Below are 19534 nucleotides of genomic sequence, written 5' to 3'. Positions count from 1 at the left end.
ACGTTGCGTACGCACAAAAGAAGGCGTACGCCACTCTCTACGCAATAGTTGAGATTTATAAAAAGCAAACTTGACGGGAAAATGTGCGGTCCTCCACGCAAGCTCTGACCCAGGCGTACGCACAAAAACGGGTGAAATGAGAAATGGCGACACCGTCGGCAGATGGAAGAAACACGTGAAAGTGACAGTGTGTGCCAAATCGTTCCGGCATGTGCTGTGCTACACAATGTGGCACAGCTTAAAAACGTGCCTCTACCCCCTGGCGCTGATTGCTGTGTTGGCCCCGACCCTGAACCCCATCCCCACGCATTTGAGCCATTTGCTGCTGCTGTGCGCCAGCGTTTAGAAGTGATGCGTCGCTTATAAAGGAAAAGAGGTGTGGAAAATATTATTTATTTAAGAATTCCCTCATCGTGCAGTTTATTTCAGTCAGGGCGATCTTGATTTCGCCCAACTCCTTGGCCACCTCTCTGATTGAACTACTGACTTCCCTCTGCATTTCAAGGACTGCATCGGTGAGGACGCGTCCACTGCTGGAGGGTTGAGAGCCGCGTGCCGTGGAGACGCTGGGGCCAGACGGCTGCTCAGCTGCAGCATCGTAACCACTGGCCCCGCTGGAACACCCAGCAACTAAAATAAAATTTTTCTATATTAATAATCTGTAATTGTGTAGCCTGCATACATGTGACTTGACTGCATTCATTTGAATTATTTCTCTTACCTGTGTCACCCTGACCCTGGCGCGTCGGCGTCCCCTCCGTCTCAGTCAGGTGACTGAGGCGGAGGAGGACGCCGATAAGGGGAACTTAATAGGGATTCCCCAATAATAGTTTCTCATCAAGAGGGGTCAGCTCCGGTACCCCCCCCCCCCCCCCCCCCCCCCCCCGTGGCGGACACACTCTGCCGATGCAGCGCTAGACGTTTCTTTGCCTCGACTTTGATGTCCGATCATTTCTTTCATTTCTTTTTTATTTCGGCCACGGTCTGAGGTTGTGAGGCTACAGCATTTACGGCGTCTGCCACCGTTTGCCACTCACGTGCCTTTTTGGCATTAGTAATGCCCACACTGTGCCCTCCAAACAACGTTTTCTCCTCTTTTCCACCTCGCCAACGATAACTTCTACTTCACATTGAATGAAGTTACGTTTTTTTGATTTCCCCTCTGTGTTTGCCATGATTTAGCAAGCCATGAATATTAATTTGTGGGCGTTTCACGGACTATTTATGGGCAACTATGGGCGTGTCATGTAGCCGCAAAAGCTGCGCTGCATTTAGAATCGGTTGTGATTTATAAAGGGAAAGATGCGTAGGATGTGCGTGCGCACGGTTTTATAAATCCGAATATTTCTGTGCGTACGCACGTCCTATGTTTCATCCGTACGCCACTTCTGACGCAAATCCTACGCAAAGTTTTATAAATGAGGCCCCTATGACGCCCATAGTTGCCCATAAATAGTCATAGGGGCCTCATTTATAAAACTTTGCGTAGGATTTGCGTCAGAAGTGGCGTACGGATGAAACATAGGACGTGCGTACGCACAGAAATATTCGGATTTATAAAACCGTGCGCACGCACATCCTACGCATCTTTCCCTTTATAAATCACAACCGATTCTAAATGCAGCGCAGCTTTTGCGGCTACATGACACGCCCATAGTTGCCCATAAATAGTCCGTGAAACGCCCACAAATTAATATTCATGGCTTGCTAAATCATGGCAAACACAGAGGGGAAATCAAAAAAACGTAACTTCACTCAATGTGAAGTAGAAGTTATCGTTGGCGAGGTGGAAAAGAGGAGAAAAGTGTTGTTTGGGGCACAGTGTGGGCATTACTAATGCCGAAAAGGCACGTGAGCGGCAAACGGTGGCAGACGCCGAAAATGCTGTAGCCTCACAACCTCGGACGTGGCCGAAATAAAAAAGAAATGAAAGAAATGATCGGACATCAAAGTCGAGGCAAAGAAACGTCTAGCGCTGCATCGGCAGAGTGTGTCCGCCACGTGGGGGGGGGGGGGGGGCGGAGCTGACCCCTCTTGATGAGAAACTGGCCGCTATTATTGGGGAATCCCTATTAAGTTCCCCTTATCGGCGTCCTCCTCCGCCTCAGTCACCTGACTGAGACGGAGGGGACGCCGACGCGCCAGGGTCAGGGTGACACAGGTAAGAAAATAATTCAAATGAATGCAGTCAAGTCACATGTATGCAGGCTACACAATTACAGATTATTAATATAGAAAAATTTTATTTTAGTTGCTGGGTGTTCCAGCGGGGCCAGTGGTTACGATGCTGCAGCTGAGCAGCCGTCTGGCCCCAGCGTCTCCACGGCACGCGGCTCTCAACCCTCCAGCAGTGGACGCGTCCTCACCGATGCAGTCCTTGAAATGCAGAGGGAAGTCAGTAGTTCAATCAGAGAGGTGGCCAAGGAGTTGGGCGAAATCAAGATCGCCCTGACTGAAATAAACTGCACGATGAGGGAATTCTTAAATAAATAATATTTTCCACACCTCTTTTCCTTTATAAGCGACGCATCACTTCTAACGCTGGCGCACAGCAGCAGCAAATGGCTCAAATGCGTGGGGATGGGGTTCAGGGTCGGGGCCAACACAGCAATCAGCGCCAGGGGGTAGAGGCACGTTTTTAAGCTGTGCCACATTGTGTAGCACAGCACATGCCAGCACGATTTGGCACACACTGTCACTTTCACGTGTTTCTTCCATCTGCCGACGGTGTCGCCATTTCTCATTTCACCCGTTTTTGTGCGTACGCCTGGGTCAGAGCTTGCGTGGAGGACCGCACATTTTCCCGTCAAGTTTGCTTTTTATAAATCTCAACTATTGCGTAGAGAGTGGCGTACGCCTTCTTTTGTGCGTACGCAACGTTTATAAATGAGGCCCCTGGACTTTAAGAAATGAAGGTCAGTCAGTTGGAAAAATTGGGAAAACTTTGAAAGGTTCCCCAAGTGCAGTCACAAAAACCATCAAGCGCTACAAAGAAACTGTCTCACATGCTGACCGCCCCAGGAAAGGAAGACCAAGAGTCACCTCTGCTGCAGAGGATAAGTTTATCCGAGTCACCAGCCTCAGAAATGCCGGGTTAACAGCAGCTCAGATTAGACAGCACGTCAATGGCACATAGAGTTCTAGCAGCAGACACATCTCCACAACAACTGTTAAAAGGAGACTGTGTGAATCAGGCCTTCATGGTAAAGTATCTGCTAGGAAACCACAGCATGCTATTCCATCTGGTTTGCGTTTCGTTGGACCATCATTTACTTTTCAACAGGACAATGACCCCAAACACACCTCCAGGCTGTGTAAGGGCTATTTGACTAAGAAGGAGAGTGATGGGGTGCTGCGCCAGATGACCTGACCTCCACAGTCACCGGACCTGAACCCATTGAGATGGTTTGGGGTGAGCTGGACCGCAGAGTGAAGGCAAAAGGGTCAACAAGTTCTAAGCATCTCTGGAAACTCCTTCAAGACTGTTGGAAGACCATTTCAGGTGACTATCTCTTGAAGCTCATCAAGAGAATGCCAAGAGTGTGCAAAGCAGTAATCAAAGCAAAAGATGGCTACTTTGAAGAACCTAGAATATGACATATTTTCAGTTGTTTTACACTTTTTTGTTATGTATATAATTCCACATGTGATCATTCACAGTTTTGATGCCTTCAGTGTGATTCTACAATTTTCATAGTCATGAAAATAAAGAAAACTCTTTGAATGAGAAGGTGTGTCCAAAATTTGGTCTGTACTGTAAAGCACCTTGAGCTGTCTGTCTGACATGAAAGGTGCTTTATAAATAAAATTAATTTGAATTTGTAACTACCCTAAGCAAAAAGTAGTACACTTGAATTTTATTTTATAAGAATAGGCCTTCAGCATGAGCACAGCAATTTTACAATAGATCATGTCCGCAGAAGTACACCTGAATACTTCTTTAGACAAATTTGGAACATCTTAAGTTTCAAATATATAGATAGTATATAAAAATTAAACTTCAAGTATACTGTCTCACTTCTAGTATAGACAAAGTATACTTTTTGTACACTTGACTTGACTACTTTTTGCTTAGGGTATGAAGTCTATTGTTTTTGTTTATGAAAAATGGATTTATATATTCACAAAATTTATTGGAATAGGTGTATTAAGTTTAAATAAATTAAGATTAAATTAATTAATTATTTTGTAATGTTTTGATTTTATGCAAATAAACATTTATGTACACTGTAACTCCCATGTCCACTTGTCCAGACTTCTGTATACCCAATTGGTCTTTGATTTAACTTTTACTAACAATACTTTATTTGAAAGGAAGAAGAAAAAAAATAATCCTACTCATTGAATGTGTTTTAACAGTCTATGCTCGTACATCGTCTTCCTCAGCACTCAGCTGGCATTTTAAGCAGGCAGTGTGAAGGCAACTATCTCTGCGTCACTTTCCTTCGACGTCGCAGCCCTCATGACGGTCCTTACCGGTTGATCTGTTGTGGTCGCAGCACCTTCCTCTGTCCTTCAACTGGAAAATGTACTACAAATTCAGCGGATTTACTCAAAAACTGACGGGCTCTGCTCCCACGGTTGCCTACAATCCTCAGGTAAGACAAGGGCGCCGTTGATGGTGAAAAAAATAAGTCTGCAACAGCTGGGATGACCTTGCTAGCATTAGCAGTTTTGTTAACGTACTGCGAACTGCTCTCTCTTGGGTGAGTTGGAAAAAATGGTAAGAAACGGTTACAAATAAAGATTTACATCCTCAAATATGTGTGAATGGGTATTAACCGTTGTTTAAGTTTAGTCTGTTGAAAAAGGTTGTTTAGAGTAACCGTGTAGTGACGCTGAAGCTTTGCTAGCTGATACACAACACACGGGACACTTTGTGAAGATTATTATATTTATGTTGTAGATTATTAAGAAATTTAATAATCTAAGGTAATAATTTAAGTTTTAACATTTTTTATTTTTAGACAGACTGCTTAACATCGATTTTTTTGTTAATTGACCCTCAATCATGTACTCAATCCCTAAGAACCCAAAAGGTTCTTCTACTACATTAAAATTGTAAAGACAAAAATGGAAGTAAACAGCCATAAACTTAATCTTTAACAGTCAGTTATTTGATCTTTCAACTAAAACCAAAGTAAAATTGGCACACTGGCAAAATCAAGATAAAATATGTTTTCCATCTTATGTAATAAAGTCCCCCTTTTCGCTTTTTACATCAGCCTAAAAAGGCATGACCAAAAATGAATTAGGTGTTAGTCAAAGTCCTGGAAGTTGCCAGCAAGTTTAGCAACATTACGATCTTTTATATGTGTTTTTGCATTAGCAACTTTTGATACAAGATATATTCTTGTTAATCTTCTTATTGTTCTATAGCACCTGTAACTGATATTTAAAAATAATGAAATGAAAAACTAGGACTGTAGGCAACAGGTTTCACTCACAGTTACCATTGTACATTTCAATGACGTTATGACTTGGAGTAAAATCATAACATAGAAACAACTCTAAAAATATTTATTTGTGTTTTGTTTCTGACTTGTGTTTGCTGCTAATATAAATCCTAGTCCACAGTTAATCAATGATACTGGCAAAATAAAATGTAAAGCAAGGCATCACCAATAATTTCCAGAATCGATTTTATCCGATTAACCAGAGCCTGAATCGATTCGATTCACAGTTCTTTTGATCCACCCAATTTGATTCAATTCTATTCGATTTTGAATTTACATGGTTTACACATTTAATCATATTTGTATAGAAAAATACATTATTAATTTATATGTTTTAAAGTTATTCATATTCAGTCAGCAATGTATGTTTAGGTCGACTGAGCGTTAGCATTAGCCGTCCTATGGGAGATGATTCCATTATACCACAACATCAAGCTTGCGGACTTCTGCCGTCATTCGCTAAGAAGTCACCGGAAAAGCAAAGGCATAAAAGATTGACTTGTATGTTTATGGATCAATAATTGAATTATTAAACTTGGATCCATTCCGGTTGATTGATTTTTTTTTTTTTTTTTTTTTTTTTTGATTTTTTTTTACCCAGCCCTAATAAAAAGTATTAACATCCTAAGTTGTTTTTTTTTGTATCTCTAAACTGACAACCTTCAAAAATGATCAAAAATACCACCCCTCGAAAAAAAAAAGCATTTAAAATAAAGGTTAAAAGCCCTATGATTTGTGAAAATGTTACAGCCATATAATTACTGTTTGAAATATTAATTTTAAGGAAAAGATGTCTCTATCCAAAACAACAAACACCTCTTACTTCCTGTTACTCTGTTAATTAATTGTCACTGGACGAAGACTGATTTTCTTTTTTCATTGTGTACATCATCCGCAAAAACACACCTGTCATCACTCAGAATAATTTTAGTAACAGACATTTCACACTATCAAGAGTATTGAACCTAAAAGTCCTGTGTTTACCTGACAGGATTTCTTTTTCATGTTTACAGTAAGCGTTAAGAACATTTGTAAAGTTTGGATACGTTTTGAGCTTTTTGGTGGAATTCTGATTTGATAGGTGAAAGATTAAGCTGCTTCCCCCTTTTATTACTTTTTACAGCCAATTTTTAGAAAGTAACACACATGTGTTAGCTTCTGCAATGCTTGAGCTTTGCTGAATTAGAAGTAAAACAGATTTTCTTTTGTAAATCAGTTATTCTTAGAACCAATGCAGGATTTTAAAGTAATAAATACAATAAACTACCCCATGTGTACACTAGGATTAAACATTCTACTACTTGTAATTAAGCAGCAACAGGTGGTAAACATAATAAATCCTGAGTTATTGTTATAACAGCTTACTGGTGTTACCCACCTGAGTAAATGTCCCATGTTCTTTTACAGCCTGACTTCTTGTAAACCAAGTATTTTCAGCATCGTTCCCTGCACACACACGCCAATGTTTCTAGAGCTCCAACCACAGGCTGTTAATCTTTATTGCCTCACAGACAGCTGCTGCTGTAACTAATTTAAAACATATATTTGAAAGAATTTTTCCATTTCTTTTACAACAGTAAAGCAAAGAAGCAAAACATCAAATTCTTAGGAAAATGTTCCAGTGGGGAAAAGGCAGGACTCTAAATTAACCTTGGAAGTAAAGGTTACTGTTACTTCTGTAAATTTAAAGATGCTGACTCACAAACAATGTCTTTACAAGTGAACAAAATGGGGGCAGCATTGAAATAGTACGACCTACTTTAAATCCAAATAAATACCTGTAGTAAACTAGAGAATAAGCTGCTACTTTAGGTCAGTTCATACTTTTTATATTTGATTATCATTTACCTTTTGCAACTAAAGCTTTTGAAATTCAATTAAGGTGAAATGCATTGAATAATTTGTTTTCGATAACTTTATGTTTTTGAACTTATTGATTTGGAGGCTGTGTTTATTCCAAAACATTCTGAGTGTCTTCTTTCACTTTCAGACTACTGGTTAATGACATGAGGTTGTTGTAGGTCAGTAGTCTTAGCAGCTGACTGACAATTAGTTTAGACTTCAACTCAGACTGTGTAGACACCTAATCCCACATTGACCCCAGTTGGAAGGAAAGTTGCAAGTCTTTGTTTTTTCTAGAATTTTGCTAGTGTTAATGGTGCATTTGATCCGATTGGTTACTTTAGTGGTATAATTATAATGTCTTAATTATTTAGTGGGGAATCAAAGGAGTATAGGTGTTCAAAGTTTGAGATGAGCTATGCTTGAATGGTCTATGATCCAGATTTCATTATTGGCCAAAAATAAGAGCTTCTGCTCTGGATACATAAAAGCCAGTGTTGCCTGTCCTGTTAAAATCTGTTTTTTGTTTTTTCTTAGTGCCTCTGCGCTCTGCTTGTCAGATTTAATTTTCCCACTCTCACACCATCTGCCTCCACATGCTCTGAAGAGGTAGTAGGTGTCCCAGTAACTTTCCAGAACATGTTTTCAGTTGAGACGGTACAAGCACATCAGTCATAGAGCAAGCACTCACGCAGCTGAATATTCACTTTGTCTCATTCAGAGTTAAAGATCAGTAAAAACCAGTCTTGTTGGGGGGATGTGTATCACCTCTCTGTCCCTTATTCTGACTTTTCATGTTTATTCTTTTACTTTTTCTCGCAGATTTAGAGATAAAATGATACTTTTCTTGTTGAATAAATGATATGTTAATGTTGAAAATGACAATCTTAGACAGTGGACTTCTGTTCGTACTTATACTTTTGGACCGCAGTGTTGCTTTAGGCCATTTAAAATACAGAGACTATAACATCTAATTTGTATTACATGATCTGCTTTAAGATGGTTTAAGTTATTCATATCTGACAGAATCCAATTTGTTTATAGAAGTGTTGAGTCTTCCTCGCACAACAAAGAGGTGTACCACAGGGCTCTGTGCTTGGTTCTATCCCATTTCGTCGTTACATGATTCCATTAGACAGGATGGCATACTTTAGCATTGTTATGCTGACAATACTCATCCATCAAACTTGGACGTTTCTGTATGTTTAAACCACTTCCAGATTGACTTAAAGGTTTAAAGCTTTGTTGATTTCCAATTTATTTGAACCAAGTTCAGACCAAATATGTGTTCTTTGACCAGAGCACTTTAGACTCACTTGGTTAAAATACTCATACTAGCGGTAGATGGTTTCAATTTTTTTGTCCAGTCTTTAACAGTCATTTTTATTGATGACCAATTTTTAACTCTACATTAGAATGAACTGGCCATTTTCCTTACCTTCTTTCCTCTACACATCTTTAGTCTTCTTTCTTGTAGATGTGTTTTTTTTAAAGTTACTCCTATGTGTCTTGTCTCGTGTCAGATGTTCCACTGTTTTTGTGTCTGTCTTTTTGAGTTTTCATCCCTTTCTTCCTTAAATGGAGTTTTCCTCCCATTTTTTTGTTTAGTTTATGTCAAAACTCTTCAATTAAATCTTCTAGTCACTGAAATAGTTTTATAATAAAATACATTTTAGACAAGTTTGTATTTTTGGTATGAATAGTTTAGAACAATCTTGAATTATTTTGAATAAATAGAATTTTAGCAATATGTCTTGTGTTTTTCTTCGATTTGTGTTTTTTGTTATTGTGTGTTTATGTTTAGCACCTTAAGGAAAGCCCTGAATTGAATGAAATTAAACCTCACAAGCCTTTAGCCTTCATTCACTAATGCTTCCTGGACAATGCAACAAATAAAAGGGCAGACTATTGAACAGCCTATGGAGCAGAACTATAGCTTGAAAGAGGGAATCCATAAAGCATTTGTGTAATAACCAGTTGTTATGCACACGGAAGGAGTTTGCAAAATGACTATTGAACAGTTGATGCAACTTTAAAAGAAAAAACTTGAATTGGTTTAATAACATCAATGTTTTCATATGGAGATAGTCTTCATTCAACAGCATGAAGAACACTCTGTTTTTCTCATATAGTAATGTTTTCCAACCATTTAATTTGAGAGTCCTAAAAGAAAAGAAGTTTAATTTTGTTTCACTGCGTAAAAAAACTCAAGTTTAGTTCATGGTGGTGCTATCAAGACACTTTCAACTGTCTTATTTTTCTTAGTGAATCTTTTTTATTAATTCTTTACATTTAAAATTGACTTCTACATATTCCCTTTCTGTATTTTTGGAGGTCTCCAGTTTTCTTTTATACAGATATGAACAGACTGGCTGTGGAAGTACCACAGATTATTGAGATGATAACAATTTAAGGAGTCGTCAGTAGAGAAAATACTTTTTTTTTTCTTACTTTTAATTTAAATTTAGCTTAATTTATGCTCTTTTTGAATGATCTGTTTTTTGTTTTTTAGGGGCTGAAGCCATCTATCCCTGCTGAGTCCCCCACAATGATCTTCGCCACCCCCACCAAGGTGGTGTCAGAAGCGGGGGCTGTAGCAGAGTACATGGGAACAAACAAGGTTCCTGATCTCCAGAGGTTTTTCCAGGTAAAGAGTTCAACAAAATGTGCAAAATGTTGTATTTAATCACTATTTTAAGTCATGCATATTCTTGAGAGGTTTTAATTATTTAAATTAGATTGAAATATGTTGCTCATTTACTTTAAGTGTGTATTTTTTAATTTTTTTTTTAGTCACAATTATCCATTATTTAAAACTGTAACACTTTAGCATAAACTGCTGAACCAAATATACTCGCTAAAACTTCTGTTGTTTCTTTTTTTCTTCTATACTGCTAGAAAAACAACTAAGCTTCAAAAAGCGTTCGCTAACCGAGTCAATTATTTAACTTTTATTTGTTTACTGATCAGTTTTATTGTCTGCCCTTTTTGTTTCCCCCCACTTTTCCCTCTTCTTCTCACCAACTGTGTATTGTTCCCTCCCTTCTTAGACATCAGACGGCGTCCCCGTTCATTTAAAGCGCGGGTATCCCGACAAGCTTCTGTACCGCACCACCATGGCTCTGACTGTAGGAGGCGTCGTCTACTGCCTGGTGGCTCTCTACTACGCAGCCCAGCCAAAGAGGGGGTGATCAACAAACACCAAGGATTTTCTTTAAGCACCTGTGACTTTCTGCTGCTCGCCATTCAACCTCTTTGGACTCTATAAGATGAGAATTTATCACTTTATACCTTCTCTTTCACACCAGAGGGGTTGGGCCCACTTGACCAAGGTTCAAAATGTAGTGAAGTGAAGAGAAATAAGTTGATGAAACTTGTTTAACAAGTAAACGATTTAAGACATTCAGATCATCATTTCTTTATTTACTATAATTCAATCAGAATTTTTTTGGAAGGTTTTCCTGTTATTCCTGTATATTCTGGCCCCATAATGTTTATAACTACACACACACAGAACAAAACAAATGATTGCAGTAAAAATGTCTGCTTTGTTTGGAAAAGATGTATAACTTAATAAATTTTAAATGGTATGCACTTTGTTTGGTGTCCCTTTTATCACATCTTAGCTGTAGCATCATTGGAGCAAAGGTGTGATCAGTCCTCTACAGGTGCAGAGCATATATGGATATTGTCTATATGAGACCGAATCTCATTAAAAACAGGGATGGAGATAACTCGTCTGGAACATGGATGCTGCTCACTTGAGCGTGCTCTGTCTCATGCGTGGGCTTCAGTGTGATATCAGATGCTTCTCACTGTCACATGTCACAATGTGGTAAAGAGACAGTTGGTGCCTTTTTTTTTATCCTTTTCTTTCACTCCTGATTCTTCTGTTGTAATTCTTTCAAACTGTGTAAGTGAAACAATATCAACATTTTAAGTAAAATGTAGATTTTTTTGTTTAAAAAAGAATATTTTGCGATGGTTAAATATTGTAAATGCTTGAAAATGCATCTGAAAAAATTGTTTACTTACAGAATTTACACCATCTGCTCCCTCACACACTGCTTTTTGCAAATGGCACCACTGCAGATTCAGATCATATGCTTTTCTCTATAATACTTCTTTTGGTTATTAATGATAAACCGAAGCAGTTCCAATTATTTGTTGAAATATTTGAGACATTTTAGTTTTCAAAAAAAAGGGTGAATTTGTTCCATGTGGTTGCTTTTGGGCATTTTGACCCTACCTTTATTAATGTATAAGGTGTGTGTATTCATTTTCATAAGAGTTTCTTTTTTGTTTTTTTTTAATGTGTGTCTTGTTTACTCTGAAAACCCCCTAAAGTGTGACAACATTAAATATATATGGGACCCTAACATCAACTCTCCAAAATGATGCTGACTGTTAAATTCAAATCAGTTTATTTTTAATATTTTTTTTTAATCTAACAATTTTTAATGTAGAAAAAATACAAACACAACTGATCAAAAGTGAAAACTTTAATCGACTTTTAGCTGCTTCACAGATTTCTGTGCAATTTCTTTGCACTGCAATAATTCCTGCAATCATTTGTGAGCTTGGTTGTGCCTCAGATTAGAAAAAGGTTTAATATTTGCAGCCTTATGAGTCTTTAAATCTTTAATGATTTACTTTGGTATGGATGGGCGATATATCGGTGCCAGTATTGTTATCAGCCATTTTTTTTTTTTTAATCGACCGATATTCTTCTGTTTTAAGAAACACTTTAATTTTGAAATTTATACTTGTTCCTAATAGATTGGGAAGCTTATGTTTACAGTCGTAGTCAGTAACTGACTGTTTTCCGTCAAATGTTATTCTTTATAGGAATAGATGTTGTTCCTAACAGATCCCAGGCAATGGGGAGCTTATGGTTTACAGCTATGTCCAATATTCAATAAGTAAGACTTGTTCCTATGAGATTCATTTGCTTTGTTACAAAGGTCAAGTACAATGTCATTGTCCAGTAAAAGAAAAATTGGGCATTTCTAATAAAGCAACAAAAAGGCTATCAAAAAAGGAGGTATGAAAAATGTAATACGAGCTGAAAGCCATTTGCAAATGTTCTGAGCAGAAAAGCAGCTCTGAATGCGAATCATACCAAAAACAAACAAATTATGTCCTTGCTCTCTCTTTGTGCAGCTGGAGCCTGGATAAATGAGTGTGATGTGATGACTCTACATGCATGCAGGGCACGGTTTGTCCCAGACTGGTATTTTTTTCATTGGTCCACGTTGGGTTTTTTAGGACAGTTTTTTTTTTGTGGCCCTGGACATGAAAAACACAAAATAATAATAAATTGTTCCCTCATGTTAATGATAAAAATTTCATGGCTACAAACTAGCATTTTATTAGCATTTTGTCGGCATGTAATAGCATGTTATTATATTTCTTGCGCCACAAATTAGTATTTTGTGGTCACTAATCAGTATTTTTTGCATACAAATAAGTATTTTTTGGGCATATTAGTATTTTGGGTGCACAAAATAGTATTTTCTTTTCATACTAATTTGTGGCCATGAAATACTTATTTTTGTGAACAATATGCTAATTTGTGGCCACAAAATAGTAATAAAAAGCTTATTTGATGCCATCAAATACAAAATTGTGGCAACAAATAGTAATTTGTTCCCACAAATTTCCATGGCTCTTTAGGTTTTGGTCAGCAATCAGAAATTTATTGTTCACCAAATATTTTTTTCTTCTTTTTTTTTCTCAGCCCCACGTCTTTGAGAGGTGTCCTAGAAATAGATTTAACAAACTCCCAGCTGTTCACATCAGTGGGCTGACACCAGAGCGGTTATTCTGTAATAAACTTGCACATTTGTGTGTGGTTACAGACAAGAGAGATGGTGCTTGTTTTCTGTCATTTTAAAATAATGAAAGTCATGTAATAAAGTAAGATACCCCAAAGAAAATGCTGTAAACACCTCAAACGATATAATATAGATGTTTTTTTTCTGTCTGGGAAACTACTCTCTGAATTTTATGTTTTTTTTTTTTCATTTTGAAAGTGTTTTGTCAGTGCACATCTTTGGAGAAAGGTCACCTTGCATGAGTAGTTTTGAAGAAGAATACATTCTCCCATCGGCAGTAACAAAAACGTGTAAAATTCTTTTAGTGTTATACAGATTGTTCATGGGGTGACCTTGCCTTGATGACTATATATGGACCACTCCAGGCCTTTTGAATGTCTCTCCTGGAAAGTGGAATACTTCTTGTTAAAATTTCTTAGTATACTTTTAATTCCCTTCAAGACTCATAAGGTCCAATGATCTTAATTCAGAATCATTTATTGTCATATGCACAGCTTTTACACTGACATACGAGATTGTTCCAGTACAACCCAAACAAGATCAGACATACAACAAATACACACATACAGTTCAAGTTGACTGAGGCAGCAGCAATGAATACGCACCTTTTTCTTAGGATGGGTGTAGATGGGTTACGAATGGTGGGGGGTGGCATTGGTGACAAAAAAAGTCGTATCTCAACACTGTGATACAATGTGTAGATACAAGAAAAAAACTGCACCGTTTAAACACAGAAGCACATATTTAGACGAGCGACACAGTACTCAAGGTTCAGTGGGTGGGAGGGTGGAAACCTTTGACTGTTTTTGGGATCTCGTTGTGATATTTAGACTCACTTTACCAAAATTGACAATATTTTACCTCTGAGTGACAATTCGGCTATTTTGACTCTGAGATAACCATAGGGAGGTACTAATCCATGACTCCTAAGGAAGTCATTGTCTTAAATGTATGTGGTTTAAAAATGTCTTTTTTAGGCTTGGTTTATTTCATATGAATCTCATCCATCCATCTTCCTAACCTGCTGAATCTCTTTCAGGTTCTCAGGGTTGGACCTAACACAGCTACTGTTAGGTACAGGCAGGATACACCCCAAGCAAATCATCAGTCTGTTGCAGGGGCGCACAGTCACATGCACACCTCGGGACAATTTAGAGTCACCAGTTAGTCTATGAAGCATGTTTTTAACTGAGGGAGGAAGCCAAAATGCCCCAGAAAACCCACAAATTCATGGGGAGAACAGGAAAACTCGCACAGAAAGCACCCACCTGGGATTTGAACAAGAGTATTCTTGCTGTGAGGTCAGAGTGGTAACCACTACACCTCTGTGCCACTCTCATATGAATCTCAGAATTGGTTAAATTAATTTAAGTATGAAAGAAATATGTAATATATATATATATATATATATATATATATATATATATATATATATATATATATATATATATATATATATATATATATATATATATATATACACACACACACACATATATATATACATATATACATATATATATATATACGTATATATATATATATATATATATACGTGTATATATATATATATAGTTTTGTTGATGAATTTCATATTTGTTCACAGCTGTTGCATGGACATTTAGACAAAAACCTTATCTCTGACTAATATTCAATCAAGGCCCCATTGTGAACATTAACATTTTTGGAACCAAGAACCTCTTCGTTGTTGGCAGAAGCAGCTGCCATGTCTGCTTCTGGGGTAATTTCATTTTTTTCATTTTGTTACCAAGTTGCAATTATTCTAGAAAAAAAAGTCCTCTCCTCTAGCCCTCTATCCATCAGTTTAATCACTGACCTTCTGAAAGCCACCTTCTCCAGGTCATTCTGTAGTCAACGACACTCAAGTCTGGTCTTAGAAAACACCCTGCTTTTTCATGTCCAGGTGTTTATAGCCAATCGTGATCTTTAATCACTTGATATAGAACGGTACATGTCTGCTTCTGGTGAGAAATGCCCAAAATATGTACCAGAGGACACCCTAACTATAGGGCGGAGACTTTACTCCAAGATATTTGTGATAACTTATTTTTTTTACCCTATCTTTAAAGACTTGTTACCTAGAACGATACATATTTTTCCTATACCTCTTCTTAGATTAGAGAAAATATTCCGAACGTGAATGGCGTCTCCTCTAATCTTTTCTAGTCATCACTCGGTCAGAGGAACACAGCCCCCAGGAGACAATGGGGGAAAATGACAAGCATGAACCAAAAATATATTGTTTTTACTATTGCACTTTAATAAATACAATAAATTCATTCTTTTTTTTTTTTTTTAAAGAATGAAAAATTATTTACACAAAGCCAAAAGGTTTAATCTCTTGGTTACCCTGAATTTAATCTTGGATAAGCACTCACTGTGTGCTCACATGAGATGTTCAAGAGTCATCTAATATCAAACCCCATGCTTGGGTTTTTATGGAAGACTCCTTCAGAAGCCCCTCATTCATTTTCTGTCTCCCCTTTGCGTCATCATAGCCCACTCGAAAATCCCCCAGGAACAATGGATCCTTTTGTTGTGGCTCTTGGAGCAGACAGAAGAGATGTGAGACCTTGACAGCGACGTGTTTACGACACAGCACTTCGACTGTCAACTGAGCATTCTGCCGAGGGACTTGAACTCAGGAAAGAGAGGGGAGTTTAAAAAAAAAAAAAGTCAAACTCAGGAAACAAGTGGGATGTGAGGAGGATGAGGATAAATGTGAGAAGAGAGCTGTTAAATGGAGGATGGGTGTCACGTAGCAGAGGAAAATTGAAAATAAATCCCTGTTTAACTGGATGGAAAGGAAAAGCTGTTTGCATCTTGGAATCATCTTTCCTGTCTATATGTTTCTGATTTAAAAAGATCAAACAATTTTCTCATAGCAGATTTTACATTTCTTGTATTCGTGTATTGTTTTGGTACGCTACAAATATCTAGAACTGTTTGAACTTTGAGAAAACAGCATCTCTAACTAAACTGCGTTATTTTTCAAATGCAGTTTATGACAACAGAATCACTTCAATTTTCGGTTAAAAATTATATCAAGTTAATCTTTTTTTATTTCTCCCTGATTTTATTTACCCTGCTAATCTAAAAATGAGATGTTTATTTAAAGTAGACAAGCAAGAAGGAAACATTACAAACTACAGGATACATGATTCTTTTTTAAAAGTATCCATCCATCCGTTTTCTTAACCTACTTCATCCCTTTTTGGGTCATGGGGCTGCCAAAGCCTCACCTGGCTACCATTGGGCAAAGGCGTGTACAGGGTGTACCCCTTGTGGGCGGACGTGGTGAAGCGGTAGGGCGTTCGACCAATGATCGTAAGATATCAGGTTCGATTCCCGCCTTGCACGCCCATGGGTCGAACTGTCCTTGCGCAAGACACTGAACCCCACCTTTCCTCTGGTGGGAGGTTGGCGCCAGTGTTCAGCAGCGGAGCCGCCATCAGTGTTTGAATGTGTGTGTGCATGGGTGAATGGGACTGTGATTGTATAGCGCTTTGGGCCTTCAAAATAGGGGAGAAAGCGCTATTTAAGTATATGCCATTTACCCTTGACAGGTCACCAGCCTGTCACAAGGTCACACACCCATACACATTTGCACACCTAGTGACAATTTAGAGTCATCAATTAACCTACGAAGAATGTCTTTGGACTGTGGGAGGAGAAAACCCTGCATGCAAGGGGAGAACATGCAAACTCCATACAGAACAGTAAAAACACAAGTTATCAATGCACTAATGGAGATAATGACTTTATTAATCAATATTGCTTTATAACGATTACAACTCTACTAATGGGATTGAGAATTAAAAAAAAAATTGCATTAACTTTTTCGTTAATTCACCCAAAAAGAGATAAAAAACTACAATCAACAATCTCTCTGTATGCGTTTCTATTTATGGATGAGGCAAATGTAACAGAAAAGAAAATGTATAAAATAATATTGCATATACACAGACTCTTTGCAAAAAAATCAGGATTTCATTAAAAAGTGTATTCATTTTATAATTCCATTCAAAAATTTAAAGCTTGTTTGTACAATAACTGTTAAGTAAATTGTGATTAATTTTTTTATGCACTAAAGGCTGACAGCAGTGGGATTGAGGTTTTCTTTATTGCAAACTTGTATGCATTTATAAAATATGAATTAATTATCTTAAATGGTAAACCAGGGATACAGTGACGTCCATGCAGTACATTAATATAATCGAATGAGAAACTCTGTCTGTGGTTTGTATTCAGTTCACATCTTTTGTAAAGGATGTAGTTTTCATATTTGCCTAAATAAAAAGCAAAAGTTTTGGCCACTCTTTTGGCGTTCTTCCACACACATTTTGTGTTTGTTAGACTTTAATCTGTTTCTTCAACTCTATTTTTCTCCTTCTTTTTTAATATTTCATTTCTAACTTCAATTTGCCTTGTTTTTGTGTTTTTTGGGATTGTTCTTGAAAACGAAGGACAGTTGGCTTGGCTTTTCATTTCAAAAACATTTCAAAGGCTTCCAGCTCTGTGAGGCTGTCTTAAAACAAATGCTATAATGTTCAGTGCCACAGAGCTGCAGAAGCTATTACCATTCACCAACAGCTGCCTTAATGCTGCTGTTTCATACCCATTGACTGGAAAAATGCTACTTTCATTGCACATTTAATATTTATGTCAGTACTCCTTGTACTCTTTTGTACTGTACTTGTATAGTAACCATGCAAGGGGTTGTTATTTTCACATAAATCCAGGATTTTTGTTCACAGTTTTGCATAATTTTCCTCATTTCAAACATTCTCAATAAGCCATGACCTTGGCTGTTGCTCCAAGAATAAAATATTGACATCCAAGGTTCTTTTTCTTTCAAAGCACCAAAAAAAAAAGCTTTCATTTAAAATACACTTATCTTTGAGGCGGATGCTTTGACATTTTCATGAAGTCTCGGCACAGTTTCACAAAGCCAGGTCTTATTTTTGCAGAAATGTGCTTTTATTTTTCTGAATTTTTGCATGAATTTGATTTCCATTTCCTCTCTGCTTAAAAAAAGAGATATTTAAATTTTGCAGCCAATGGGCCACATAAGCATTTATCCAGTGCTGCGTGTTTTATCTTTAAACGAAGAAAAGAAATTCAATACACTGCTTAAATCTTTTCAGAAGAAGTCTCTTTCATTACTTTGACCTTCTATCCCAGATCGCTCAGGGAGTCTGCTGCTTGTTGCAGGGTTAGTGCTTTTAATCAGAGCTTTTTAGCTGGGATCAGCTTTGCTTGGCAGCTGCAGATATGGGCAAGTAAAAGCCGAATCTCAGGCTGTGAGCGCAAAGCATTCAAGAAAAACACCCAAATTATCTATGAAAAGAAAAAAAAAAGCAGCTTATTTTATTTGGACTTTCATCAACACTGAGAGCCCAAACATTGATTTTCTACACAATATTCAATTCTTTGTCTTGCAGAAATGTACAAAGAGCCAACACATGCACAAAACAGCTGCCTTTCAGAGAAGACGGAGGAGAGCGGATGGGTAGGGAGTGACAAATCACCCTTTCTTACAATGCCCCACCACAATAGCCCTGCCTGAGAAAAAATAATGAATAAATAAAGTTCTTGTGAGATTGAACGAGAGCGGCTCATGAGGCAAAAGCGATGGTGAGTGTTTTTTTGAGTGGCCTTGTTCTTGTCCAAGTGTAATTCAACGCGAGAACAAAGCAATCCCGACCATTCTTCTCCCTGAAAAGAAAATTGATCACATATGAAGGGGAAAAACAAACAGAAAAAACAAAGCATTGGAGATGAAAAGGAGACACTAAGACATCTCATCTGACTCATCTGTGCTTCTCCTAAAATGCACAATGGAGCTGCATAGCTGCCGGCTGTCACATCAGAGCATCAGAGTGAAATTCTGCCCAGGTCAGCTTAATCACACACTTTGCTCCACAGGATTAACAATGACATACCACAGCAGAGGTGGAAAATCGAGGGAAAAAAAATCGACAAGACACATGGAGTTAACAGCACGAGGTCAGAATTCATTTTATCAGACGAGGTGAGAGTCTCGAGCTCTACAAAATGTGTTGATTAGGGTTGTAAGCATATGTAGGCTTCTTGAAGGGCTTTCCATCTTTTTCTGCTACCTTCCTTTAGGCTGTTTTTAGCTCAGTCCTGGCATCCTAAGCAAGGTTTTAATCACAGGGCTGATGCCCCCCAGCATCATCCAGCGCCATTAAACTCAGCAACACAAACTTCAAATGGATGTGTTGACACTCGTTCTTCCGAAAACAATTGTTAAAGTAATAGAACCCCCCCATTTCCATCTGCAGTGCAGAAGATTTAGACTTCATTGTGGCTAAAATGCTGTGAGGGAGGCATAAAAACGGAGAAAATGAATGT

At 37.8% G+C, this 19534-nt stretch overlaps 1 protein-coding gene across 1 annotated transcript; it reads left to right on the top strand.

Annotated features, from left to right (window-relative positions):
- Positions 1–4408: 4408 nt before the first annotated feature.
- On the top strand, positions 4409–10891 carry LOC101160874 (cytochrome c oxidase subunit 7A-related protein, mitochondrial). The gene is made up of 3 exons (XM_004085056.3): positions 4409–4598; positions 9811–9945; positions 10349–10891. The coding sequence occupies exons 1-3, from the start codon at positions 4527–4529 to the stop codon at positions 10487–10489; spliced, it is 348 nt and encodes a 115-aa protein (XP_004085104.1). The 5' UTR covers positions 4409–4526; the 3' UTR covers positions 10490–10891.
- Positions 10892–19534: the final 8643 nt, after the last annotated feature.

The sequence above is a fragment of the Oryzias latipes genome, chromosome 19 (assembly GCF_002234675.1).
Source record: "Oryzias latipes chromosome 19, ASM223467v1".
In the NCBI taxonomy this organism is placed as follows: domain Eukaryota; kingdom Metazoa; phylum Chordata; class Actinopteri; order Beloniformes; family Adrianichthyidae; genus Oryzias; species Oryzias latipes.
The sequence above is the reverse complement of the archived record's forward strand: the minus strand, read 5'-3'. Positions and strand labels throughout refer to the sequence as shown.

Bases quoted from the DNA above. Each gene is read 5' to 3' on its own strand.
- LOC101160874 (XM_004085056.3), top strand. From the start codon at position 4,527: ATGTACTACAAATTCAGCGGATTTACTCAAAAACTGACGGGCTCTGCT. The intron at 4,599-9,810 runs GTAAGACAAGGG...TTTGTTTTTTAG, and splicing joins CGGTTGCCTACAATCCTCAG to GGGCTGAAGCCATCTATCCC. The intron at 9,946-10,348 runs GTAAAGAGTTCA...CTCCCTTCTTAG, and splicing joins ATCTCCAGAGGTTTTTCCAG to ACATCAGACGGCGTCCCCGT.